The sequence below is a fragment of the Sus scrofa genome, chromosome 11 (assembly GCF_000003025.6).
Source record: "Sus scrofa isolate TJ Tabasco breed Duroc chromosome 11, Sscrofa11.1, whole genome shotgun sequence".
Taxonomy (NCBI): Eukaryota; Metazoa; Chordata; class Mammalia; order Artiodactyla; family Suidae; genus Sus; species Sus scrofa.
The window spans coordinates 9,529,821-9,557,287 of record NC_010453.5 but is presented as its reverse complement, the minus strand read 5'-3'; the positions used below and the strand labels follow the sequence as shown (position 1 = coordinate 9,557,287).

The 27,467-nt window shown below is 48.9% G+C and overlaps 1 protein-coding gene across 1 annotated transcript in view; it reads left to right on the top strand.

Moving 5' to 3' along the window:
* Nucleotides 1-27,467, top strand: part of STARD13 (StAR related lipid transfer domain containing 13) — a 220,236-nt gene that overhangs the window by 181,083 nt on the left and 11,686 nt on the right. Inside the window, 9 exon segments of the mRNA XM_021065185.1 lie at nucleotides 1,708-1,771; nucleotides 13,008-13,410; nucleotides 13,413-14,012; nucleotides 14,015-14,236; nucleotides 14,239-14,404; nucleotides 15,639-15,715; nucleotides 15,718-15,811; nucleotides 17,224-17,383; nucleotides 24,977-25,175. Of these exon segments, the coding sequence (XP_020920844.1) occupies nucleotides 1,708-1,771; nucleotides 13,008-13,410; nucleotides 13,413-14,012; nucleotides 14,015-14,236; nucleotides 14,239-14,404; nucleotides 15,639-15,715; nucleotides 15,718-15,811; nucleotides 17,224-17,383; nucleotides 24,977-25,175 (1,985 nt within the window).

Here is a 27,467-nt window from a genome sequence, read left to right as displayed (position 1 = left end):
AGGAAACAGTGGAAAGAGTCACCTCCAAAGAGTGGTAAATGGAGAGACATGTGGGGTAACGTTTGACTCTTCAAGCCACATGCTGTGATTTTTAAAAAGTTATCTAATAATAAGGGCATTGGTAAAGAGAATTTCATGAAATTACATTGCAGTGGGATTGAGAGTGAATGAAGGCGTTCCCGTTGTGGCTCACGTGGGTTAAGAACTCGACTAGTATCCATGAGGATACAGGTTCAACCCCTGGCCTTGCTCGGTGGGTTAGAGATCTGGCATGGCCGCCAGCCGCGGCTCGGATCCGGCATCGCTGTGGCTGTGGTGTAGGCCAGCAGCTGCAGCTCTGATTTGACTCCGAGCCCGGGAACTTCCATATGCCACAGGTGCAGCCCTAAAAAAAGAAAAAGAGAGAGACAGCGTGAATGAAAATTGAGGATGCTCTCTGCAGACTGAGTAATAATAAAAGGAAGAGGGTGCTGGGATGGTGAGTAGAGCCGTTTGACAGAAGAGGACAGAAGGAAAACTGGTAGCTTGCGTATGGTTACTTAGGTTGCTAACTATTTGGTTCGTCGTTTTTGTTTTTTGAGACGGAGAAGTTTGAGTAGAAGAAAGCCGTTGAGAGTGTGCTGAGCTGAGAGGGAGTACAGGAGGCATCCGAGTCCCAGATGAAGGGTGGATGTTGAAATCACAGACATGATACAGGCTTCGCTTTGAAAAAGAATAGGAACGTCTCCTTTTTTTATGATGCAGGGAAGAAGTGTTTACAGAATTAGTGACTGAAGCTGTATTTTCTCGCTGGCCCTCTGTTGAGGGACTGGCATGTTTCTCATGATCTAAGAATGGATGCCCAGCAGAGGGAAAAACTGAAACAAATGCTGGGTAGCAACTGGAGGAGCCCAACTGAGGGAGAATTGCAAAATGTATGCAGTAGTCAGCATGGGCCGCCCCAACAGAGCACCACAGACTGGGGGTCTTCAACCACAGAGGGTTGTTTTCTCACAGTTCCCGAGGTTGGAAGGTCCAGGGTCAAGGTGGCCAGCAGCGTAGGGACGCGCCTCCTGGCTCGCAGACAGCCGCCTTCTTGCTGTGTCCTCCCAGAGGAGAGAGGGGGGAGCATCCTGGGGTTTCTTCCCTTATGGACATTAGTCCTGTTGGCCCCGGGCTCACCTTATGACTTCATTTAACCTTAATTACTTGTGCAGAAACATTGGGGTTTAGGGCTTCAGGGTATGAGTTTGGGGAGGGTGCTGTTCAGTCCGTGGCAGGTATAATTGAGCACTGTAATGGGAGTTGTTTTCTCACAAGATCAAGAGAGAAGGCAGAGGGTTACGATGATCCATATTTGGGGATGAGCAGAAGAGGCCGGATGGAAGGTCAAGGTGGCAGATGAATTGAGGAGCTGGTGAAAGTATGGCTAAAACGATTGTCCCCAGGTCCCAAGAATGGTGGAAAGAAAAGCTGGGAAAGGGCTGGGTTTCGATTAGGGAAGGGGCAAGGACTGGCAAGCTTCATAGAAAGTCCGCTCAGGTCTGGAGGCTGAGAACAAATGGGAACCTTTTCCCGGGTGCCTTCGGGGGGTGCAGTTCTTTCTTCGGACATGACAGGTGGTCGGTGCACTTTCAGCTTCCCTGGTAACAAAGGAGGATTATCAAAGTGGCAAGAAGAATTAGGTTCACTGCTAGTAGTGATCACCACATTTCTCTTTCTTTTTAGACGACTAAATACGTTGAACAAGTGTGCCTCAATGAAACTTGATGTGAACTTCCAAAGGAAAAAGGTAGGCGCCCCTTACTACCACTGACTCGCAACCAAACTGACAGAAGCAGCTTATATTCACAGATGAAAAGCAACACAGACCCAAGCAAAATTCTGAAGTGCCCAACCATCTATGTTGGTCCTCCAAATATCCCATCGTATCATAGCTCTAAGTCCATTATAAACCTAGGCCGACGTCTTTTTATTCCAGTGTTTCATCTTGCTTTTATCAGCGGGTTTGCATGCAGATGTCCACTGCCTTCAGTCTTTACGATAATCTTTCAGAAATGTGTTTCATTGTAAATATCCACTCCCTTTTAGACGCACTTCTCCACAGGGATTCCACAGTGCCTTGTAGATCAAGAGAAGGTGTGGGGCCATCCCAGATGCCCCCAGCCTCCCTCTTCCCTGTGGCGTCTTGGTGGGGTGAAGTTCAAGGTTCATTCACCCGCAGGCAGGTTCTCTCCATGGTGGGCGTGGGGTGGAGGGTGTAACAAGATCTGGACGCGCCTCACCTCTCTACTCGAAGCCTCAAGGAAGGTCCTTAGCTTTTAGCACCTCGACGCCCCCTCCCTCTTCTAGGACTTCGCATGTGCTCTTTTCTCTGGGGGAACAAGAGTGGAGATTTCAGTTCTGAAATAAACTTGCTAGAGAAGGAAGAAAACTGAACAGGTTAAGTCCCTTGCCCATGGTCTTCCAGCCAGTAGAGGAGAAGGGTTTCAGCCTCAGGTATGTCTAACTCCAAAAATCAGGCCCCTACACATGCCACTGAAAGACCTTCTCTTTCTCACTGAATTGATCCTTTTAAGAAACGCAGAATTAAAATCGTTCACTGCGTTTTTCATTTCACATGTTCAATATGTAACAAGTCCAGCCTCAGTATATTTTGAAGAGGCAGGGAAAACATCTTTGAGTCAAAAGAAAGTGTTCTTTATTCTGGGCTACACAGAGACGTCCGTACAGCCCATGGATTTTAAGTCACTCTAGAGTAACCTAAGCTATAAAAATAACTTTCACCTGAATTTCTAAAATAAAACCTGAAAAAAAGCACAAATGAATTTTGGTTGACCTCACCTTCAAAACATGTTGGGGCTTGAGCGAGGAACCAAAGATTGAAGCTAAGAAGGTAAAAACGGCAAAAAACAATACCCCGAGCACATATTCCCACATGAGCAATGTGTCCAGACCAAAGACAAAAATGTGGGGATAAACATCCCAACAGCTGTCTGGCTGAACAGAGCCCTTGAGAAGCGTACACACTGTTTGAAGCAGGAGGGTCAGATGCTGTGGTTGTAACGCCTGGTTCTCCTTAAACCCAGCACAGCCCCGCCCAGACGCCCGTCTCTGGCCGCCCCTCCGGCCTGGCAGCTGCTGTGTATCACAAAAGCAAACGCTAAAGACCCATGACATGGTTTGTTTTCAGCCAAAGGGTGTGACTGGATTTGTACCTGACCCCCAGCTTTTCCAAACCCACGAGTGAGACAGGCTTAAGGAACGTGGGTCGGGCTTGTCTGCGTGACCCTCACAAAAGCACCTCCGTCCATGGGCCGCTCCAGCGTCTGACCGTCTTCATTTCTTCCGTCCGCTGGCTGGGGTGGCGCACACCCTCGCAGCCCCTGCGCAGCTGCAGGCTCCACGGAAGCATGCACGTGAATGAAATACTGCTTTTCACATTGTAAAGTGGGGATTTGTGGCCTGAATTTTGAAATAAATCAGTCCAGTGGGTGGTCCTTACCCACTTGTGAATCTCAGTCGTGACCAGGGCTTTGGTCTCAGCAGTGACGCAGGAGACCCTGGTGGTGGCCTGTGTTCTCCCCCTTGCCTGAGTCATAGCCTAATCCTATTTCACAGCCAAATATATATATATATATTGTTCATATATATATATATATATGAACAATAAATACAGACTTGGATGAGGCCTGATGATCAAAAATAGAAAGCGAAACTTGAGAACCAAGCACCACTACGGGACACTTAACCAATTTGGAATTTGTTTGGAAGGAGAAGAAAAAAAAAAAAAAAAGGTGGCCGCGTTTCCTCTGGGTATGTCCCCATTTTAATCAACCCAAGAAGTGGAAATATGATGTTCGTTGCTAATCTGCAGAGGCCCAGACGAGTTTAATTCTGCAGAATGCCATCCCCAAATGGCCTAACCATCCGGGGCCACGTTCTGCTCCCATAGGGCTGTGCGTGCTTGCTCAGCACTCGGCAGTGTGGTTAGCAAACTCTCACAGCGCCGCTCTGTGTTTCTCGTACTGACTCCATATCATAGAAGCACCGATTGAAGGGCGGGCAGGAAGCTAATTTGCCCAGAGCAACACAGAAACAGCAGAGGCAGGATCTGCGCCCAGCTCTTCTGGCCACAAGCTGCCCCTCCTGGCCTTTCAGAGATACTCAGAAATGTATTGGCCTGAGCTTCTGGCCCCTGGCCTGAGCCCTGGAAGGACTTCCTCAGCAATCCATACAATTAAATAGTGTATTGTTGTTTTTAGAAGAGAGACGTTTCTTGCTATCTGTACTCAGGTCCATGATTTATTTAATGTCTTTGTGGAAACTTATCTCTGGATCTCTCCTAGTGAGTGAGTCATGCATCTCATTGCTCTACTGTGAATTTGGTTCTTAGTTGATTTTGTTTAATTTTGAAGAGTTTAGTGAGTTGACCCAAGACAGAAAAAAAAAAAAAAATCCACAAATAGATGAGGAGCGTGAACCACATTTGTGCTCGGGCTTGTATTTTCCTTGTACGTGTAAAGCACCAGGAGAAATGTAAGCGCACCCACCCTCCCACGAGATAGTGCCTTACCATTTGCAGAAGAGAAAAGTGTCCTCTGAAGTTCTGAGGTCACCTCCCCTGTGAGAGTGGGGTGGGGAAGCAGCCTCACTCTTGGCCACGCCCCTCGCCAGAAGTCTTCCTAAAGCCAGCTTTTCCGGGAAGCCTGAGGTCAAAGGCCGCCTCTGGCTTCAGGCTCCTCCCCCTGCAGCGCTGCAAGTGGCCCCGTTGGGTGCTTCTGACCGGGAGGGCTGCGCTGCCCCGTTTCAGTCACCTTTGAAGGAAGATGCAGGTCTAAACTCCTGCCCAACTGCGGAGGAGCCACCCCAGTCCAGCTGTGGATTTGTAGGGGCTCCTATTTCCAGTGTGAAAATATGGTCAAATTTTGTTTAAAAAATACAGAATCCCTCCTTATGCAGTGTCTGGTTGGCACGAGTCTCTGAGGCATATAAAATTTCAGCTGAGAATGTTCTCATTTTTTAGAAAAAGCCAAACATTGGAATTTCGTCTAAATTAAAAACACCGAGGCACATGCAAAGCTACTCTTTCTCAGAAGAGTGCTTCGTCTTCATTATTACTATAGAAATCACACTTGCTTTGTGACCTCATTGAAATCCCCTAATTATGGTTAATGTTTATGTGATATGAGTTCTATTCAAAGCTAAAGTCGGAGACGGAAAACTCCAGTAAGGATCAAAGGCTCTCTGTTAAACAAGGAAAGGGGGCTACCTACGTACACACACAGGACTCTCACCAAAGACGTCCCAAGGGGGCAAGAGTGGTGTCAAGAGAAGATCCTGGTTAAAGTTATAGTTGTAACAGAGCTCTCTGAAATCATGACCAAAGCTGGACAGCAACACCGAAACCATGACTACGTGCCACCCTGCGGCCAGCACCTCATGGCCCAGATGCTGCAGGCTTTTCAGAGGAGCTGCCGCCATTGTCAAGTGGTCTGTTCTCCAATTCCCCCTCCACCCACCACCAGCTTGCACACCCTCCCGTCTCCCACCAAACAAGACACCTCCTGGCAGGTCCAAACAGGAGAGTCAAGTGAGAGAAGTTACATCTCATCCCATCATTCACTTGGCTGGAGAGTGTTACAGTCTTGAGTTGAAGATGGTACATGTGAAGGTTCTGGAACCACAGGATCTTTTTTTGGCCTCCCCCACAGCATGTGAAAGTTCCAGGACCAGGGATTGAACCTGCACCACAGCAGTGACAATGCCAGACCCTTAACCTAGAAGCATAGGCTCTTTGAGTTAGAAGAGATCTTCACTCATGTTTTCCAACCCCTCGTCCAGTACAGGGTTTACTTTTAGAGCATCCATCACAATTCACTCAGCCTCTGTTCGTAAGCATCTAGAACGATGCGTTCGTTATATTGCAAGGCAATTTATTTTTTCCTAATTACCTAAGTCTTCCATAAAATAAGCTAAGCTGATTTGAGGTAAACTCGCCCATCTGATTCCAGCTCTCTTCTCTGGAGAAACGCAGAATATGGGTTTCCCCTTTCTCTAGACAAGGGCTCAGCAAACTTCTGCTCCTGTTTTTGGAAGAAAGTTGTGCTGGAACAAAATTGTATTGGAATAAAGCCAAACCCATTCTTTTGACTGCAGAGGCAGAGTTCAGTAGTTGTAACAGACTGAATGACCTGTAAATCTAAAATATTTACTGTTGGAGTTCCCCTTGTGGCTCAGCAGAAGCAAATCTTTGTAGTATCCATGAGGATGCAGGTTCAATCTCTGACCTTGCTCAGTGGGTTAAGGATCTGGCGTTGCCATGAGCTGTGGTGTAGGTCACAGATGCGGTCTGCATCCCATGTGGCTGTGGCGTAGGCTGGCAGCTGTAGCTCCAATTAGACCCTGAGACTGGGAACTTCCATATGTTGCAGGTGTGGCCCTAAAAAGCAAAAATTAAAAATAAATAAATTTTTAAAAATTTAAAAATAAGAGAGTTCCCATCATGGCTCAGCAGTTAGCAAACCCGACTAGTATCCATAAGGATGTGGGTTCACTCCCTGGCCTCACTCACTGGGTTAAGGATCTGGCGTTGCCATGAGCTGTGATGTAGTCACAGATGCAGCTCGGATCTGGCATTGCTGTGGCTGTGGTATAGGCCGGCAGCTGCAGCTCCGATTTGACCCCTCGCATGGAAACTGCCATATGCTTCAGATGTGGCTCTAAAAAGCTAAAAAGCAAATAGTTAATTAAAAAGTAAAATATAAGCCATCATAAAGAGACCAGTCTTACCGAATGTTGACTGGAATCAAAGAAGCAGCTTTAAAGTAATTTTTAAAAGCTTTGGCTCTTCTTTTTTTACTGTTCATTCAAAATGAACCAAGTGAGGCTGTATTTTCAAAATTCATCTTCACTCCTTAATCACTAGCCAATTTCTACAATTATCTTTCTGTAAAACAATGGATCCTATAGATGATACACTTTGGGTTAAGATAGGTTAATTACACTGTGGGTTACGGTACATAAACCAATCTTGAAACGTCCACATATTGTAAGGTGGACTACTGTGCCCAGCACCCAAGCTGGTGTCAAACCCTGTGCAGTAAGATATGCAGTTCCACTGCTCATGAACTTGGATGGCACAGCCTTGCCGAATGGTAACAAATCATTTTAATGCTGCTCTCATTGTCTGAACTCATCTCACTGAGGACAGCAGCCTCTTGACTACTCTTCAAGTAGCACTGCTCTAGAGTTCCTTATTTCTTTTATTTGTGTGTGTGTGTGTGTGTGTGTTGTCCTTTTAGGGCCTCACTAGTGGCATATAGAGGTTCCCAGGCTAGGGGTCCAATTGGAGCTGCTGCTGCCAGCCTACGCCAGAGCCACAGCAACACCAGATCCAAGCCGCATCTGAGACCTACCTACACCACAGCTCACAGCAACGCCAGATCCTTAACCCACTGAGCGAGGCCAGGGATCGAACCTGCCACCTCATGGTTCCTAATCGGATTCACTTCTGCTGCGCCACAACAGGAACTCCAAGTTCCTTATTTATAAACCAAACTACTAGTTCTTTCCATTGTCTTTCATAGAAGGTTGTGGGGTCTAGCTCATTGGCCATCCTGATTACTTTTCCCTAGAAATATATCCCTTTCCATGTGCCACTTAAAATGTTCCTGATGTTTGTGACAGGGGGGCGTCAGGCTTCTGAGTGCTGAGATCCATGCGTCTCATCAGGTGTCCTAATTTGGATGATCTTAGCTTAGCAGCCACATCACAAGGTTAACTCATAAGAAGCTTAAATCTGCCACAACTCTCAGGGCTCTTAATCAGAACCAAGTCTGCTCCATCCTGCACATCCCCGAACAGAGTGGGAAGTCAGGGTCCTTGTATTTTATTTCATGAAATGTCATCTTGTGGATAGAGCATCCTTCAGTTCTGTTAAGCTATCTATGCATCTCAATATCACTCTTCTCTAACAATAATAATTACTTTTATCTTGCACTTTTAAGATTTATCTGGCATCTTCACATATCATTTCATTTGATTCTGTTGACAACCCATACTAGATGTGTATTGTTATGGTTTCCGTCTTAGAGTGGGTCTCTTGCTCAAGATCACGTAGTGAGTAACCTGTGAAGTCATCACATTTTTAAAAATTTTTTTGAATCTTAAAATTTTATTGACGTATCGCCAGTTTACAATATTGTGTTCATTTCTGCTGCAGAACAAAGTACATATATGCACATACCGATTCTTTTCCCATATAGGTTATCATAGAGTATTGAGTAGAGATCCCTCTGCTATACAGCAGGTGCCCGCTGATCCTCCATTCCATACATGATAGGTGCCGTCTTCACATTTTAAAAACATGAATTCTTCTTACTCCCTCAAGTTATTCTTAAAATGGACATGGTCTGAAAGCATCCCCCAGAGATCTCTCCCTCATTTGCCTCCAGTCTTTTAATCGTATTCTTTGAGAGAGTTACTCAACCAGCTACTGACACAACACCAAAACCTCCAGCAGTTAGCTGTCTTGCCCACAATGATCGTAAGAGCCTTTTGTCAGTTCCTGGCTGAAATCCAGACACTCTGTGTCCATAGTATTTCCATGCTTTACTAAACCATTGAGATATAGAATAAAGGTAGTTTGATGTGTGTTTTTCTCATAAACACATCTGACTCCTAGAGATTTTCATTTTGCATTTCTAAATAATCACAAATTATTTGTTTTTAGCTTCAGGAATTCCCGTTGTGGCTCAGTGGTAACAAATCTGACTAGTGCCCACGAGGATGCAGGTTCCGTCCCTGGCCTCACTCAGTGGGTTAAGGATCCAGCGTTGTCACAAGCTGCAGTGTAGGTTGCAGATGCAGCTTGGATCTGGTGTGGCTGTGGCTGTGGCGAAGGCCAGCAGCTACAGCTCTGACTTCCCTAGACTGGAAACTTCCATATGCTGAGGCTGCAGCCCTAAAAAGAAAAAAAAAAAGTAAAAATAAATTAAAAAATTTTTAAAACCTTATTTGTTTTTAGCTTCAAAAAAAAAAAAAATCAAACAGATGAAATCTGATCATCTCTCAAACAGTCAATACGCTTTCACAGTTATATCTGGGGAGTCAGCTATGTGCCTGGTCTTCTGCTGGGCCCTGGGTGTATTAAGAAAACTGAAACTCTAGTGCAGCATGTTTTTCACACTGTGGATCATGGCCCATTGGTGGGTTGTCAGATGAATTTGGCGGATTATAAACAACATTTTTAAAAAATGAAATAGATAGGATATAAGAATAACATAATAATGTAATACTTATAATAGGGTATAAAATATTAGAGGACAAAGATAATTAAGATAGCATGAATTTATGTATTTAGCTTTAGTGTAATTTGCATTGTGTCCTGAGTTGTGGTGGAAAATGTATTTCTTTTTTTTTTTTTAATTAGCAGCTGACATATATTGAATACTTCATATATTCCATATACTGTCCTAAGAACTATATATGGATCACTTCCTTTTGTTTCTTCTTCGAGTTTTATTGAGATACAGTTAACACGTAGCTCTGTGTAAATGCAAAGTGTACAGGATAATGTCGCTTAACATACATGGTGATTGCCCCAGTAAGTTAGTGCTTAGTCATCATCCCAGATAGATACAGCGTTATCAAAGAAATAGAAATTCTGTTCCTCTGTGATGTGAATGAACTCTTAGGATTTACCTTCCACAACTTTCATAGATAACCCACAGCACTATTAACTGTATTTATCATGTTGTGCATGGCACCTCTAGCAACTATCCTATAAATGAAAGATGTATCTCTTTTCATATGTCCCTATGAGTAATTTCAAAAATTCTGTGCTGGTGGGAAAAACAAAACACAATCATGCCAATACCCTCTGGACATACTCTGATAACTGCATGCCCAGAGTACTAAAGGAGATGGGCATTTTTTTTTCTGTCTTATTTTTGTTTTTTATTGCTTTGGGGTTTGTTTGTTTGTTTTGGTTCAAACTATCTACATACTTCAAAACTTCCCTGAACTGTTTGCCTTCTTTTTCTTCCCCGTTCACCTTTTTTTCATATGCCTTGGTTGGGTTGTAAATACCTCTTTCTGCCCAGAGGTAGTATAATAAGCTCTTAGAGCCCAGCAGACAGGGGCGGGCTTTCCATCTGCAGCCCACAGTGCCCAGCTTGGCATCTTGTCTAAACCAACATAAAGAAGTCCTTATCCAACTCGTATGTGGTTTGCTAGCATCAGTAACCACGTTTGGGCTCCCTTTAGAGAACTCATTGGAGCCAACACTAAATATTATAGTTTCTATTTTAAAATATCTATATTTTCTTTAAAAGCATATCCTTCTTTTGCCTTCTCAGAAACTATTGGCTAAAAGGCTTTTTCAGAATGTTTGCTTAATGTCAGCTTCTCCTCACCACCTTCCTGAAATGTGACATGAAAATCCAATAACCTTCACCTTCAACCTATCACGGTACCTGAGAATCAAACGCCCCTCAGGTGTCAGGGTTTATATCTCCTTCCCAGGGAAAGAGGAAGGAGAAAAGGCTGCAAAAGAAAGTATATTTTTGAGTCGTCATCCTGGAGTCTTGCCTCTTTTCCAGTTGTGCAACTTTTTAAACTCTTTTGACAAAAGTCGTATACGACATTTTAAAAACCCAGTGGTAGCCTCCCGCTGCACTCCCCCGGCGATGGAACTCTCTATGAATACGAGAGTTTTCTACTTTCTCCCACCTCATGCTTGAACGTTTGTTACTTGTCAGTTAACCCCACCCATGTGACTCTAGAGCTTCGAGAAATCAGGAAGAATGGGAAAGTCCCACATTTATAGACTGAGCCTCCCTCTGTGTTTCCTTGAAAATGATCGATGGCCAAGTCCAGAGGAGTTAAGGTGGATGCCCCGTGTGGAAAAAGACCGATGAGTCGTGGGTGTCAAACAGAGTGGCGGCACAGCAGGAACTGGACAAACACTGGAAAAAACAAATAAATGCTCCTCTGGGAGGGACCAGGAAGTGCCTTATTTCATTTAGTCCACGCAGCGAACCTATGAGGCAGGGCCTGGTTTTAGTCCCCTTTTATAAATGATAGGAACTTACTTTGGAGTGAGGAAGAGTCCTGTACACAGTCCGTCAGTCTAACCCGTGCTACTGCCCCTGGGAACCAGGTCTGAGAACCAGATGCCAAAGTCAAGCCAAATAATCTTAATTCAGTCAACCAGAGAGAGAGGGAGGAGGGCGAGGGGGTGAGGGAGCACCCCTCTCTCTCCAAGTGCTTGGCCCTGGGGAGGATATAAATAGGAATGAGGCAGAGACACAGGCCCTGCTCTGGAGGAGCTTACCTCTGAGGGCTGAGAAGGCTGCAGAGCTTACATTAGAATCAGAATAAATGCTACAAAGAAGATCCAAAGGAGACTCTAGGGGAGCACAGCGGGGAGTGCAGTCCTGGCCTTGGGGCTGTCAGCACAGGCTTCAGAGCCACACAGGAGCTGAGTACCTGACTGGCGGACTAGGCAGCCTGGGGACCATGCGCATCCTTTAGGCTCTTAGGCCTGTAACCGAGCTGGGTGTCAGGGCACAGTGTGGTTCAGGGAGCAGAACGCAGGAAAATTGGGAGGGACAGCTGAATTGAAAGGACACTGCAGTCAGGTTGAAAGAGCTTCGAATACCCTTCTAGTACAAAAGGAAACGGAAGGCTTCTAAACTGGGGGAGTCTATGATTGTACTTGGATTACGCTGTGGAAAGCTGTCTCAATGGGGAAGATGCTGGAGACAAGGACTCTGGCCTGGTTTTTCCTGTACCAGATCCAGAGAGAGGTGCCAAGGCCCGCACGGTGGGGCCGGAGTGGAGGCTTGAGACTCTGCACGGTTAGGTCTTGGTAATAAACATGGTGACAAGGAGGATTCAGTTCTTCTTGGAAGGGAATTATTTATATGTCATGGTCTGTGCTGGGCCAGCCAGAGGGAATTGCAAAGATAAATAAAGCCATCTCTGCCCCCGAGGAACCCAAACTCTCCTCTCTCGGGGGCTGTAAATTCAGGCAGAATCCAGGCCACCGAGGCAGATTGTTGGGAGGTGCAGCGTGTACAACAGAGCAAGGCAGCGGGGCTGTGGCAGCCAGATGTGCTTGTCCTGCTGAAGGCACCCCCTTCGGGGTTGATGAAAAACAAGAAGGCCATGGGAGTTCCTGGCATAGCTCAGTGGGTTACGAACCCGACCAGTATCCATGAGGACGCTGGTTCCATCCCTGGCCTCCCTCAGTGGGTTAAGGATCCAGCGTTGCCGTGAGCTGTGGTGTAGGTCGCAGACGTGGCTCGGATCTGGTGTTGCTCTGGCTGTGGTGTGGGCCGGCGACCACAGCCCCGATTCGACCCCTAGCCTGGGAACCTCCATATGCCGTGGGTACAGCCCTAAAAAGATAAAAAGCAAAACAAACAAACCAAGAAGGCTGCCCCTCATCAGTGCAGGACTCCCCTCACCAGGGCTCTCTCTCGAATGGCTCCCAAGCTTCTACTTCCAGGAATTCAGAGAGAATTTTGCTGTGAACTTACCCAGGGAACATATGATGAGAAAGCAGTCTGGAGGCCACGCAGTGTTGGCTTTGGGATAGAATGACTCCGGGGGTTCAGAAGAGGGAAGCTGGGAAGAGGTCTCAGGAAAGAAGTAAATACCTTTTGTGGCTGGATTCTGTGTCTCTGTGAAAAGGGAAACTGCGGGTGTTTTAATATATTTAATTATAATATAGCCGGTCTAGTCGGTTGGTCATTCCATCCCCTTGTTATCAGTTAAGGAAGCTTTTTGGAGGGAGGGAGCACAACTGGAAGGAAGGGAGCTTGGCAGGTCACTCGGAGGGGTGAGGGGGTCCAGGACCACAGAGGCAGTGGAGGGCCGCAGCCAAGGGGCACCCAGACCCAGAGGGCAGGCTCCAAGGGGCGGGAAGAGGAGAGAGGAGGGGGACGCGGGCCTGGGCTCCGCTGGAGGCCCCTCTCCGTCCCCGCCCAGGAACGAGCGTCCTCCTCGATGTCTTCCAGGGTGACGACTCGGATGAAGAGGACCTGTGCCTCAGCAACAAATGGACTTTCCAAAGAACCAGCCGCCGCTGGTCTCGCGTCGACGACCTCCACGCGCTGTTTCCTGGAGGAGACAGGGACGGGTCGTCGGGAGACGTTAGGATGCGAAACACCACCAGCAGTGAGAGCGTCCTCACGGATCTGAGCGAGCCCGAGGTCTGCTCCATCCACAGCGAAAGCAGCGGCGGGAGCGACGGCCGCGGGCAGACAGGCGGCCCGGGCGCCGGCCGGGAGGCGTTCGAGGGCCCCGGGCAGTTCTGCGCCGACGGCCCGGCCATGCTGGACGCGGCGCTGGTTGGCAGCGGCCTCCCTCAGCCCCCCAGGGACCTCGACCAGCCCCTCTTCCACCCAAAGAACGAGAAGCCCCCCGGACCCGAGCCAGGTCGTTTCTGAAACGCATGGAAACGCTGCGGGGGAAGGGAGTGCAGGGAAGGCACAAGGGCCTGGGGCGGGCGGGCGGCTTGGTGATCAGTGGGCCGGTGCTGCAGCAGGAGCCCGAGTCCTTCAAGGCCATGCAGTGCCTCGAGATTCCAAACGGAGAGCTGCAGACCTTGGGCCCGGCCGCCGGCCAGAAAGGGCCCCCGGGCTCCAGCAAGTGGAGCGGTGAGAGCAGCCCGTCGGAAAACAGCAGTAGCGGGGTGAGCATACCCGGCCTGAAGGAGCGCAGGTGCCAGGAGGCCAACAAGCGCGGGGGCATGTACCTAGAGGACCTGGACGTGCTGGCGGGGACAGCACTGCGGGCCGCAGGGGACCAGAACCACGCCCATGAGTTTCACTCCCAAGAGAACCTGGTGGTGCATGTTCCCAAGGACCACAAACCGGGCACCTTCCCCAAGGCGCTCTCCATCGAAAGCCTGTCGCCGACGGACAGCGGCGGCGCCGTCAACTGGAGGACCGGGAGCATCTCCCTGGGCAGGCAGCCGGGCCCTGGGGCCAGGGAGCCCAGGCTGGGGGCGGCCTGCCACAGGCAAGTCGCGTCAGCGTCTACGACAACGTCCCCAGCTCCCACCTGTACGCCAGCACCGGCGACCTTCTGGAGCTGGAGAAGGACCATCTCCTCCCTCACTTGGACGACATCCTGCATCACGTCAACGGGCTCCAGGAGGTGGTGGATGACTGGTCCAAAACCCTGTTCCCTGATCCGGAGGCGCACAGCGCCCTGGCCGGAGAGGCTGGCTTCGGCCCCTTCCCGCTCCTCACCAGATCACCTTGGATTTCGAAGGCAATTCTGTCTCTGAAGGTCGGACGACACCCAGCGATGTGGAAAGAGATGCCACGTCGCTTAGCGAATCGGAGGCCGCTGGGGTCAGAGAGAGGAGGGATTCCGGGGTAGGGGCCTCCCTGACCAGGCCCAGCAGGTTGGTGGCATGACTTGGTGACATGACGTTTCATCCGTTTCGTAATAATTGCAGTCTCTGTGTTTAACACACGTTTACAGAGCACCCTCTAAATATTTAACTCCATTCTCAGGGATGCATGCGGTTGGGAATTATTTGAACAGTCGTGTGTCTTTTGTTCAGATATTGTGGTGACTGATTCCATTTCACGCAGTTCATTTCTCTGTCTCCCCTTTAACCTTAGTTTTGTTGGAAACACGTTTTTTGAGCTCCTTCTGTGCACGACGCTCGGCACCCTCGGGCGTCACGGATGACAAGGCCCAATGCCTAAGCACGGGGGCTTTCCATGACCTCGCAAAGCAGCTCTACCCCAAACTTTAAACTTTAAAAAATTCTGTGAGAAATCTCTGAGACCTAAGGTGAAGCATTTGTAAGTTTATTTTGGCCTTAAAATGCTGATGACAAAGTGCATAAGCGCAGTTTCACGACGACGATTTCAGAAGCACCTTAGCGAATGGCCCCATTAGGGCCTGACCAGTGGCGACAGCGCTACTGTTTGTGCTGCTGGGTTTCTTGATGAGCCAGTGACGTCTCCAGGGCTGCGATGTGTCCTCGCCTCAGGAGTGCTTCATCTGCACCGGTCACTGAGCGAGAGTCAGGGTGGAGACAGGCCAGCAGTGTGACAAGCTTACAGCTCACACGCACTCACGCACGCGCACGCGCACGCCTGAGTCTCAGCTGACTTCACACTTTGAGAAGGAATTTAGGAATAAACAAATGAAATGGAGCGCTTCTCGAAGCCTCCTCAGGAAACAGTGATGTTTTCCAATTGATCCGACCTGGAAAACTCGTGTCTTCTGTTCCATTTGTTTGTGATGTTCTTGGCTCAGAAACTATTTTGATGATGGAGTTCTCTTGTGGCTCAGTGGTTAACGAACTGACTAGGAACCATGAGGTTGCGGGTTCGGTCCCTGGCCTTGCTCAGTGGGTTAAGGACCGCGTTGCCGTGAGCTGTGGTGTAGGTTGCAGACGCGGCTCAGATCCCGTGTTGCTGTGGCTCTGGCGTAGGCCAGAGGCTACAGCTCCGATTCGACCTCTAGCCTGGGAACCTCCATGTGCCGCGGGAGCAACCCAAGAAATGGCAAAAAGACAAGGGAAAAAAAAACTATTTTGATGAGCCACTTAGTAACATGCCGTGTTTCCCGACCTGGCATCCACGTTGTGACGGGCTTCTCTGACGGTCTTTCTGGTAAAGGCGACTCCGGTGGAACAGCTTCCAGCTCTCGCACCAACCCCAGCCATCCACGGCGTCGCCCCACGTCAGCAGCCAGACGCCGGCCAGCTGAACCTGCTGCAGCGCCTCTCGCTGCTCCGCCTCACGGCCATCATGGAGAAGCACTCCCTGTCCAACAAGCACGGCTGGACGTGGTGCGTAGCCCATTCGCCTGGGGGGGGGGGGACGTTCGTGCCAGGGAGCAGGCGGCGGTCCCGCACGCCCCAGTATTGACGGTCTCATTTCTGAAGCATCTGTGCATCATTGCCTTCACGGCTGATCTCCTGCAAATAACGCCCCGCGTTGTGTGTTACTGCCCGCCTCTGGGCTGCCAAAGCTTGGAGGAGCTGTGGCCTGCAGGACGCGTTGCTTTATTTGCAGATCTCTGTCCGTTTCCGGGGAAAAGCAGTCAGGCTCCAAGGAGGAAAAAAGACAAGCAAAGGGTGATCAGTTGTGACCAGAGACATGAAAAATAAACTTGCCGTAAAGTAATTCTGGCCGTGTGCGAAGAAACATCTGTTTCTTGTACCTTCTGGCCCAACGCAGAGCTCAACCCTTAGAGCGCTGCTTCATTCAAAGAGCCCTGAATTCTTCGAGTACGTTTCTGCTTTTGTGTCATTGGCAAATAAAAACAGAATATGCAGTAACCCTTTGAAATAAGGATGTAACAAAAGCATATGTTGGAACTTGAATGCAGACCTATTTTAGATGATTTGGAAAAGTATCAAATGTGTTGCCCACCGTCCTGTGTTATATGTTAGGCATACAGAAGAATCGGCAATGCTTTTATGAAAATAGAAAGTTATAAATCGTGTGGTCAAATCAACATATGCTCGTGTATTAAATTTTCCTTTAAAAAGTACAACTGCTTCTAGAAAATTAAAGATATAGTCAAGGAATGTGTTTTATCTTCTGTCCCCTCCTTTCTTCCCCAAATCCAACCAAATTCTTCTTCTTGATGTAGTTTTTTCTTTCTTTTTTTTTTTTTGTCTTCTAGGGCTGCAGCCTATGAAAGTTCCCAGGCCAGGGGTCAAATTGGAGCTGTATCTGCCAGCCTCCACCACAGCCATAGCAATGCTGGATCTGAGCCATGTCTGCACCTACACTGCAGCTCACAGCAATGCCAGATCCTTAACCCACTGCGTGGGGCCAGGGATTGAACCTGCATCCTCATGGATACTAGTTGGGTTCATTACCACTGAGCCACGACGGGAACTCCCTGGATGTAGTTTTTTAATTTGTTTTGTTTTGTCTTCTCGGGGACTTTTTATGTGTTTATTACTGGAGAAATGTGTCCGTCACAATTGAAGTGGAAAGTCGAACGCTTGACTTGAAAACAGAGCCCCAAGTCCATGCCACTAACGTGAGTCAGACTGTTCCACAGCTGGAGGCTAACAGAGCACAGGGCTCACACACAACCTCCATGTAAGGGGATTAGTAAAGAGCGGTGTTGAACCCCCGTGCCTCTCGGATGTTCCAACAAAAGCTTGGCTTCCTCTTGCTTTCACAGCCTCTCCCCGCAGTGTGTGCCACGCGGCGTGCATGACCTGGTTTCTGTGAATTCTAGGGCAGTTCCAAAGTTCATGAAGAGGATGAAAGTTCCCGATTACAAAGACAAGACTGTCTTCGGCGTTCCTCTCATCGTCCACGTCCAGCGAACGGGGCAGCCCCTGCCGCAGAGTATCCAGCAAGCCCTGAGGTATCTGCGCAGCAACTGCCTCGATCAGGTAGGGTCGTGGATCCCAGGCACGGGCTGGGGTGTGTGGAGTCCCAGCCAGGCCCAGGTCTGTCCCTGATCAGACGAGACGAGCCTCTCCAAAGTAAAAGGCACTGTGATCTTCAGGGCCGGTATTTAATTTGTCCAGGCCGCATCCTTGTGAGGCTCTGTGAGGGGTTTTCCTCACGACTTGAAGGAAACTCTGGAATGACCACGGCAAGTTCACGTTAAATCGTTGCCTAATTGGTGTTCCCCGAAACTGGGAGTCAAGCTGTCTATAGCATTGCCTTTTTCATTACTGTGTCCATGCCACCATGGGTGTCACAGAATTCTTTTATCCCCGTTTTTGTTGGTTTGAAATAGAATTACGTCTTTATATCTCCCTTTATTATTTTCTTTGGAAAAAGCACCATGACCAGGAAAACTTAAAGCGAAGACAAATTTATCTATATCTTTTTAAAATGTGTAAGTAAAATATGAAAATAATAGCTGCTAAATTAAACATCAGAGTAAGAACTGTGCTGCGCATGTATCTTCGTTCATAGATGAATGCGTCTATGATCCCAGTTCACAAAGATGAAGTTGGTGTGATTGCTGAATTCTCAAAAACCCGTAACAATGTGACAGCAATATTTGAAAATACACACATGGATGTTTACAGGCTTCCCTCATCTTATGGAGCTCATTAAAAAGCTCAAGCTAACCAAAATTTTGGAGATGATTTTCTGTTTGCAGGACTACTGGGGCCAGCCCACACGGTGGTGGACTAGGATCGGCCCAGAGTGCAGCTTGTCCGATACTTAACCAGGCCAAGCCTTTGCTCCCCCAAATTCATGCTCATTAGTTTCTCTATTAGACATTCTGTCCGAAGTAAAACCCATGTTTCCACTTGATAAGTTGCAGCCTTGAGTCGTGGGGGCATTTTCAGGCAATTCCATGATGGCTTTTGTCCATCGTACTCTTTAGCGCCATGTGAAGAATTGGTGCCAGCTTAAGATTCTCTGCCCTTCTCGCTGATTTACCCTGGGCCTTGGGCTCAGTGGACAGGAGTGAGCTTCGGGACACAAACTCATGAAGGAATGCGGGTCTGCACCCCAAGACGGAGGTCACCCTTGGAAGCGGGATGGTCTCTTGATGCATCAGAGAGCAGTTTTCAGCGGAGAAGAGTAAGAGCAGCTTCTTCATCGGATGCTGCCGTTGCTTGAACTAGCTGCATTATTCCGTCTTCCCTTCCCACTCCTAATTAGAGAATACCATTTTTTTTTTTCATGTTTAGACGCTACAGTGAGGGTGAGAGTGGTTGCTGTGACTGTTGTTGTGGTGGTGGCAGCTTTGTTTGAGGAATGGCCTGGATGGCTTGCCTGTTATTTCTCAGAAAGAAGGGCAGCAGACCACTTGTCTGAAACTAATGGTGCTCATCTTTGGCAGATGTCCCAGCATTAACTGACTTGTAAAACCATCCCAATAGAGCAATCCGATGAATCCGGTTAGCTGAGCATTAGATTTTTATTTTTATTTTAGAGCTTTAACCCAAAGCACATATTAAGCAAAGGTAGAGAGATCTGTGGGTATTTTACTGAGAAAACTTTTTTGGTGAGGTGGGCTCCTGTGAATACTTGGAAATATCCACTCTAATTAATCTCTTAAAAGTACTGCACCCATGCGCCTCGGCATAAGACATTGTGGCTTCAGTTGTGCATTTACTGGGCTGTGCGTACAAACCCAAGATTATATTTCGTGGACGGTAGACTTATTCAGACACACGTTTTTCCAAGCTTCTCAACTTTCATAAGGGTACATAAGATCATCTCCTCTCTTGGCTGATCCTCTTATAGTCTTTGGCTCTGCCTTTTTCCCAGCACAGAAAATATTTTGTTCCAGACATTCCCATGAATATGGCCAGCTCATGCTCAAGAGCAAAAGCTCTATGAAGAGAACAGTGTTTGCTCAGGAATGCCTAAAGTAATGCAGTCCATCTATGCCATTCCTTAATAATAATAACCTTTCTCGGGCGCCCAGCATGTTTCCTGGGCTATCGTGCTAAGTATTCTGCGTCTCTTGCCTCATTTAATCCCATATCCACCCTGGGCAGGGTTAGCCCCCGGGGGGCAGTGACGGAGCCAACACTTGCTTGAAAATCTGTCTCCGGGTTTCTAACCACTGCGCACCAGACCACCCATGAGAATTGCTTGTCCCCAGTGGACTCTGGGGTGACACCATCTGAGAGACACTTTGAGACGGGGCCCTAAACAACTCACGGATGAATCCGCTGTCGGGATCTTGTCAGTGATGTAGATGATTATTCGTGTGATGACTTTTCTGTAAGAATGAAAGAGTTTTTCCTCCGGCCCCAGCTCCCGAAAGCACTGTTGGTTTGGGATGGCTGGTCTGTATTTCGTGTTAGGTATGCCAGACTCATTCACCTGGGTGTCTTTTCCTCGCTACACTGGCTACTGTTGAGGCCAAGTTCGTGTTCTGCCTTTGGTAAATATATATAATTTCTGGCATGAGATTCGTAGACAAACCTCATTCCTAGTTTCTGCCTGTCCTTTTCTATCGTTATTTCCTTTTTGTTCTCATGTTAGCACCTATTTAAACTTACTACACTGTATCAATCATTTTAAGTCACCTTGAATGCTTTCCTGAACAAGATTGGGTGTAAACTGCACATTCTTCTCCTCGCCTCACCACATGGTCTCTGTGTGGAACGGGAACCCCTCCTGCCCCTTGTCAATTCTGAATAATGTGTATCCCCAGCCTCCCATTTGCAGCAAAAGTCATATGAACAGAAAGGGCAGTGGGTACCAGGGCCTCCTCCACCTCTGCCCACTGCCTTCCTCCCAGTCTCCGTTTCAGGCAAATAACTTTTTTTTTTTTTTTTAATCTGGAAGAACACCACACTGAAACACACTATGCTGGCAAAACGTTTATAAGAAAAAGACTCATTTCATGGACCTAAATACTGATTCTAAATGTCACCGCAGTGAACAAGGCAACCTCTTGTATCCGTCAAAAGAAAGAATCGGTAAGACATCAAAGGGACTTCCGCCACTGCCAGGTCCTCCCACCTCGCGAGAGCCTCCCCTCCATCACACGGAGCCCCCCTTTCCTGCAGAGAAGGAAGGTGGCAAGAGGAAGGGACAAGGGAAAACTAGAGAAACAAGAATCGAAGAAAACCAGCCCCTGGAGACGGAAGAGCGAACTGGAGCAAATCAGAACCAATGCCTCTGCAAAGAAAACAGGACAAGAAAGAATAACAAGGAAGGACGAGACCCACCAGACCGTGTTCTTCCTGCACCAGCAGCACCTCCTCTGAATGGGAGACTCAGGTCTGCACAGGATCTTGAGGTCTCAGCCCCAGGGTCGTGCAAGCCCAGAGGGTCTCAGAACACCCTTCCTCTACACCACCCTTGCCTGGCGTCTCTGCTGCCTCCCTTGACCAACCACCATCCAAGACTGTCGCAAGGCTCAGCCCCTCATTCCAGCGAGGGAGCTTCCTGCCATGAGCCCGGCCTCTCTCCTCACGCTAAGCCTTCTTCTCAGATGCAGGCGTTCATCGCAAACGGCTGAGGACAGCCCCACCCAGCCCAGCGCCCTCCACTCCCAAGTGCAGCAGCTTCCTTGGGATGAGACACGATGTACCCACAGGCGCCCTGGCAGCTGGCCGCAGATGAAACGAGGGAGTTTAGTCTTCAATTAAGAACCGTTTGTATTCAGACACAGCCATGTGTGAGAGGAGCCAGGCTTTGTGAGCTGAGCTTTTATTTCTCCCCTAAATCAACTGCACGGAAGAACGGGTCATCAGCTGCTCCTGGGGAAGATGCAGTCGCTGCACTGAGCGGCTAAGCCTGAAAAGCTCCAAGACAGACCCCGCCACATACCGTTCTTGGGGGCCTCGCTCCTTCTGAATAAAGCCAAGCGTTCTTCATTAGCAGCACACCTCTGACGAGGAAATGTAAGTCCTGATAAGCGTCATCAGGTGCTGAAAGGATGAGTGTCGACAGGCCGCCAAGTAGGAGACTGAACAACACTGAGATGAAATGTGAATTCTAATGCAGCTTCATGCCCGCGCCCTGCTACCGGAGCCGTAAGTTTTAAAAGCCCAATTATGCGGAGAGGACACTTTGTTCCCAGTGCAAGGGTCCCTCACCCACGGCCTGCGCCTGCCTCAGCGAAGGCCCGAGACGGGCTAGGGAGGGCCTGGCTTTTGACTTACCCCTGGAGCCCTTGCCTTTGCGTAGCTGGAGTTTGGGGTGGGAGACCAAAGAGAAAGGAAAGTAAAACTAGATCAGAGGGACACTCACCCTCTTCCCGTAAACATGCGAGGTGATGGGCAAGAGAGACGCGTGCGAAATGCGTCTCCGTTGCTGAGCGCGCCGCTCCCCTTGGTCAGCAGGGGTGGGAGCCGACCCCTTCGGCATGGATCGTGGGGTCTTGGGCAACATGAAGGTGTCTAGAAATTATCAGGACTTTCAAAACGGTGACCGCAGAGCGTTAAACCACGCGTGGGCCCCACGTGACCACCCAGGTCCCCGCCACCCGTGACAGACCCGAAGCAAATGAGACATTTCACACATCTGGGGTCTTCCTCGTCAGGCGGCTGAGGGGTCTGGGGCTGCCTCCCAGGGGCTGTGAGGCCAAGGATGCCCTTAGGGGAAACGGATTTAAAATGGTTTCTTTGATCCTCCATGTTTTACCTCAAAAACAAAACAAAACAAAAAAAAATCAAAAAAACAAAAATTAGCCAAAAATGCAGACATTACCACTGGTCTGAAAGCTTTTGGGAGACGAAGCGACGGCTGGCAGTCCTGTGCGCCCGGCCCCAGCTCCTCTATGAGGACGGGTAGAGGGGCTTCCCTCTGCTCCCAGAACGTCTACATCCGTATTTTTTTTATTTTTGTCTTTTTAGGGCTGCACCCACCCCCACGGAGGTTCCCGGGCTAAGGGGCCAATTGGAGCTGTAGCCGCCGGCCTGTGCCAGAGCCACAGCAACGCAGGTCCTTAACCCACTGAGCGAGGCCAGGGATCAAACCCGCGTCCTCATGGATACTAGTCAGGTTCGTTAGCTACTGAGCCACAGAGGGAGCTCCTCAACGTCTTTAAAAGAAGCTTCTACTGAACACACCCAGGGAGTTTTCCACTGCGAAGGGGGCCCCGCCCGCACACGCCTAAGCAGCGGGGACGTCTCGGCTCAAGGGGCAGGAACGCAGGAAGTAGGGTGCTTCCAAGGCTTGTTCCTACATCAGCTCAGTGACACTTCTGAGGACTGGGGGGGCCTTCCCATCTCTTCCCTGTGGCATCCTCAGCTACGGCATCCTCAGCTACGACATCCGGATTCGGATCTCAGTCCACCTTTTCTTCATTAGGTTTAGGAAGCAAATTTCCTCTGGCACGTGCACCAAAAATCCACAGAGCCCTCAGATACTCCCCACGTCCCTTAGAAGCTAAGGGTGGGACAGGAAGGTTCCTGTCAGACTCTGAGGCTGAACAAATAAATACCTGACAACCCTCTGGACATCCTGTGAGATCTAAGTCAGAACAAGCAGCTCAGAGCCCGCAGCTGGAGAGCCCCCGACGTGACCAAAATAATTAAACTAACAGTATTTGCCGAAACTAGAAAGAAACTTGGAAACAGGACAATACAAAGGAAACACTGGCGGGCTGTGCGTGTACCTGCCCCTCTCGGGAAGCCAGGATGCAAGCCGGCCAGCCTGGAAGGGGAATCTCGCTCTGCCACGAGCACACAGACGCGTCCGCCGTCTTCTTATAGAACCCGAGCGCTCTTTCTCTACCATTAAAGAGTAATAGTAACCGGAATTCTCAAATGGAGTAATGCCTGCTCCCAGGAGGACAGCTGGGAGCGACACAGGAACTCACCTCGGGGCACGTGGCTTTGGAGAACTCCCGTGTCGCTCAGCCTGTGGCAGTCCTGGGCCTCCTTGCAGAACGGGACGAGGTCAGACGTAAACACACGGAGGCTGGATCTCACTTGGATAATCACTCGTTTGCCATCTTGGGTTTCTCTTTTGACAGCGCGTGCTTTCTTCTCAGGCCCGTGGATGAGACGCGGGGAACTCGCCAGGGGAAGAGAAATGTTCTTTGGATTCTTCTTGGCAGCGTTTTGCATTTTCTAGACATTCCAGACTCTCAAAATAAAAAAGAAAGCAATTAATGCTTTCAGTGACACGGTGCCTGAGTATCCTGATCTGTGGAATTAGGGTGATAAGCCTTGGAATGCAAAGAAGAATTACTAAAAATTCTGTCTCTGTTGCCACAAAAAGTAGCGGCATCATCCCCCCCCACCCCGCGGTCCATTCAGCTGACGTATACAAAAACCTGAGTATTCTCTAATTGCTTGGAATTCTTCCCTTGCTCTTACTACAATTTAAAAGAATTAGGGCTGCTCTCCATTTATAGCCACAACCAAGAGAGCTCTCCTCAGACACCTGCACTTGGGTAAGGCCAGCCTGGCACACAGAGTAGCCAGCGAGAGGCCTGGAGGGGTTCTCCAGGTATTAGGAGGAAGAGCAGGGCTGACTCCAGAAGCCACTGGGAATGTGGCCACCATCTGCTCCGTGGAAACGGGCCAACCAGGGAGCCCTTGGGAATGAGGAGGGTGGAGACGGGGGGTGAAGGACAGAATCTGGAACAACTCAGGGCCCTCCAGGCGTTGAGCAACAGCAGGTGTACGAGTTCACACTAAGCCTGGGCTCGCAGAGAAGCTCAGTGCCTCTGGGATGGTGGAGGGCCTCCAGCAACGCCTGCAGGGGCCTCCCTCCTCAGAGAGCTCTGCTCCCCCGTGCTCGTTCCTATTAGGGGCATGGTCCCCACGCGCCTTCCTGCTCCATTTATTTGTCAGGCGGCAGAGGAGGAGGAAGCAGGCATCAGGCAGTGTCTTGAACTCCGAGGAAAAGCCACTCAGGAGCCATCGTCATGATTACAGACCTAAGAACTAACCAGGCAGAGCGGTAAGCGCCGCTGCTCCCCATAGGAGAAGCACGCAGGGCGAGTGTTCCAGAGAAGGAACGCATGTAAGGCCTTGCAATCAGAAGACGTGCCTCTGATATTATTTTGTTTCATGAGCGTAAACCCCTCTCTCTCTGGGGGGGGGGGGGAGCGCACTGGGTATGGCGACTCCTCCGGGATCCACCAGACCTTCCATTGCTGCAACTCCGTCACCACCCCCCCCCACCACCCCCCACTCCCACTAGAGGTAGATGCTGGAGGGCAGGCGGTGTCTTCTGGGCTGCTCATCAGGCCTCTGACAGGGGATGTGAATTCACTACCTGTTAAATGAATGCGTAAAATAACATCTTCTGTGTGATGAGACTAGACATGGTACAAAGCACAGTCGTGTGTGTTCTCCCCAGCCCTGAAAGGTGGAGTATTACTCCGATTTTCATGTTCGGGGACAGGAGGTCTGTTCAACTCCTGCCCAAAGGAGCGGAATCAGTCATTTGCAGGTTGCGCGTTGGGGGGCGCTATTCCAGCTCATCCAGCGCTGGCCCCCTTCCTTCTCCTCAGCCCCCAAGGGGTCCGCCGCGGGAAGAAGCCGTCCGGGGCGCAGGCGGCCTCGCTCACCCGTCCCTGTGGCTCGTTGCAGGTGGGCCTTTTTCGAAAGTCAGGCGTGAAGTCGCGGATCCACGCCCTGCGGCAGATGAACGAGAGCTTCCCCGAGAACGTCAGCTACGAGGACCAGTCGGCTTACGACGTGGCGGACATGGTGAAGCAGTTCTTCCGCGACCTGCCCGAGCCCCTGCTCAGCAGCAAGCTCAGCGAGACCTTCCTCCACATCTACCAGTGTGAGTGCAGCCGCGCGGGCCCATCTCCGCACATGGAGTTTTAACGATTGTGTGTGAAGCCAGACGTTATAATTTATATAATGACGCTCCCATAAAGACGTAGATAGACGTTGCAGTTGGACGCCTCTCTGCAGAAGTGAGCTTTGTCCACAGTTTGACGTGGAACCCTCCAGGCTGCATTTGGAAATCCTTCTCAATCGAGAAGGAAATTCTTCCTTCTCAGCCCTTCTCAATATACCTTAGGTTTTGCCTAAGGTGTAAAACTAACTTTGCATGTACTTTTAAAAATAAATTTGAAGCGAAGAGGGGACACGCTAGAATTTATTTTGTACACAGGTGTTTTATCCAAGGAAAACACTGCCTCGGGCTGTGTAAAGTCCAAATGTGTTAAATGACTGGAAGTAAAAGGCAAGTGTATTTTCATTGGTGGGAAAGTAAGCAAACCTAATCAAGGCTTAAGCTTAATTCAGCCAATTTATATTTTCACTTAGAACTTCGTAAGTAATGTGAAGTTGATAATTCCCAGCGAAGCCCCTGTAATTAACTGTTGAAAATACCAATTATTGGTTTAAAGGCATATCCTGCTAAAGATAATTTCGGGGTGGGGGGCAGCTCTTAGAAACGGACACGTGACTCTCCTCACCGTTAGGGTTATGGTTATACACTGGCCCTCAGTAGCCACGTGGGCGTCCTTCCAGAACCTGCCGGGGACGCTCAAGTCCCATCGTCAGCTTTCCATACCCTCAGCTGGGCATCCGAGGGTCCAACCAACCACAGATCATAAACACAGTACAGGATTCACAGTCTGTTGGAGCCACCAATTCAGGACCCCAGGTGTAGGGAGTGCCGACTGTGTTCATTGAAAAGAAAAAAATAATCCTGTTAACCCATACGGTTCAAACCATGTCATTCAAAGGTCCACTATAAATATTTAAGTTCAAGTCTCAGTTCTTTGGGAAGAAACATTTGGTGTGTGGATTTTTAAGTTTTTAGCAACACATGCATTAAATAGATTTTGACATGGAATTGATCCAATGCGAAGAAGATTCCTGCTCCAGGGAATTCTGTACAAAATATGTTTCAGGAGTCCACAATATTGCAGATTCAAAAAGGATTATAACAAGTACCACTTGTAAAAACAGGATAAAGTGGTGACCCACTAAATAAATATTATTTTGTCACAGTGAATAGGTTAAGGGAAATGAATGATACATGTTGCTGGAGCCTCATCACAGGGAATTCATGATGTTTCTGCTGTAAGAGGTAGAGCTGCATTTTTCAATTAAATCTCCTTATGCTTTGGAAGTAGCATGTATGAGTTTTTACTTTTAATCAGTTCCCGGGCTAAGGCTGACACTAGTCCAAGGTTAAAGCCAGATTGTTTCCAAGCGATAAATGCTTTTAACCCTTTGTGAGACTCACAAGCAAAAACCAAAACAGAACAGATCAAAGCAGCGTTTATTTTAGCTGAGCAAACATTTGCTGAGTCCGCTTATGTTGAGGGCACCGTGCTGAGCCCTGCAGAGCGTGTGGATGGCTCTCTGCTCCTCAGCATCTTACAGCTGAGGGAGACGAGACGTGTACACTAACCAGCACACCACAGCACGACTGGAGAAATTCCGTAATCAGGTTACAAAGAAAACCCACGGGAGTTGAGATGAAGAACAAGGACCTGGTGGGGCTGTGACAACTGAGGACTGAGCTACACGAGGGGCACACGCAGAGCGAAGCTCAGAGCACACACGTGCAGGACACTGCAGGGTATCTGTCTGGCTTGCAGCAAGGGGGACTGCCCTGCAGCACCCCATGACTCCAGAAATCAGTCTGGCACCATACAGAGGAAGGACACTGAATATCAGGGCAAAGAGTTTGCATTTGATGGATTAATCACTGGGGAACCCTTGGGTGTTGCTGAGCCGTTGCCATGCTCTCAGCTGTAAAGACAGAGCCAAAAATCCAACAAACAGTTGTTTGAACAATAGAGACATTATATAATCGCACATGACAGGACATCTAGAGTTAAACATTTCCAGAGTCAGTTAATTCAGTGACACTGGCTGAAGTCAGGCTCCCTGGGTTATCCTCTTCCGGTCACACAGCAGGACGGCCACAACTTACTTAGCAATGTCATGGCTTCCCCAAACCACATTCAGAGGCAAGAGGCACGTAGGAGGTCCCCTCCTTGGGCATGTGTCTCTTTTTATCAGGAAGATGCATCTACAGAAGGGTTGAGCATTTATCTTGGTCCTACAGACCAGAAATTTTACCTTTTCCCCTAAACCTACCTCCAGA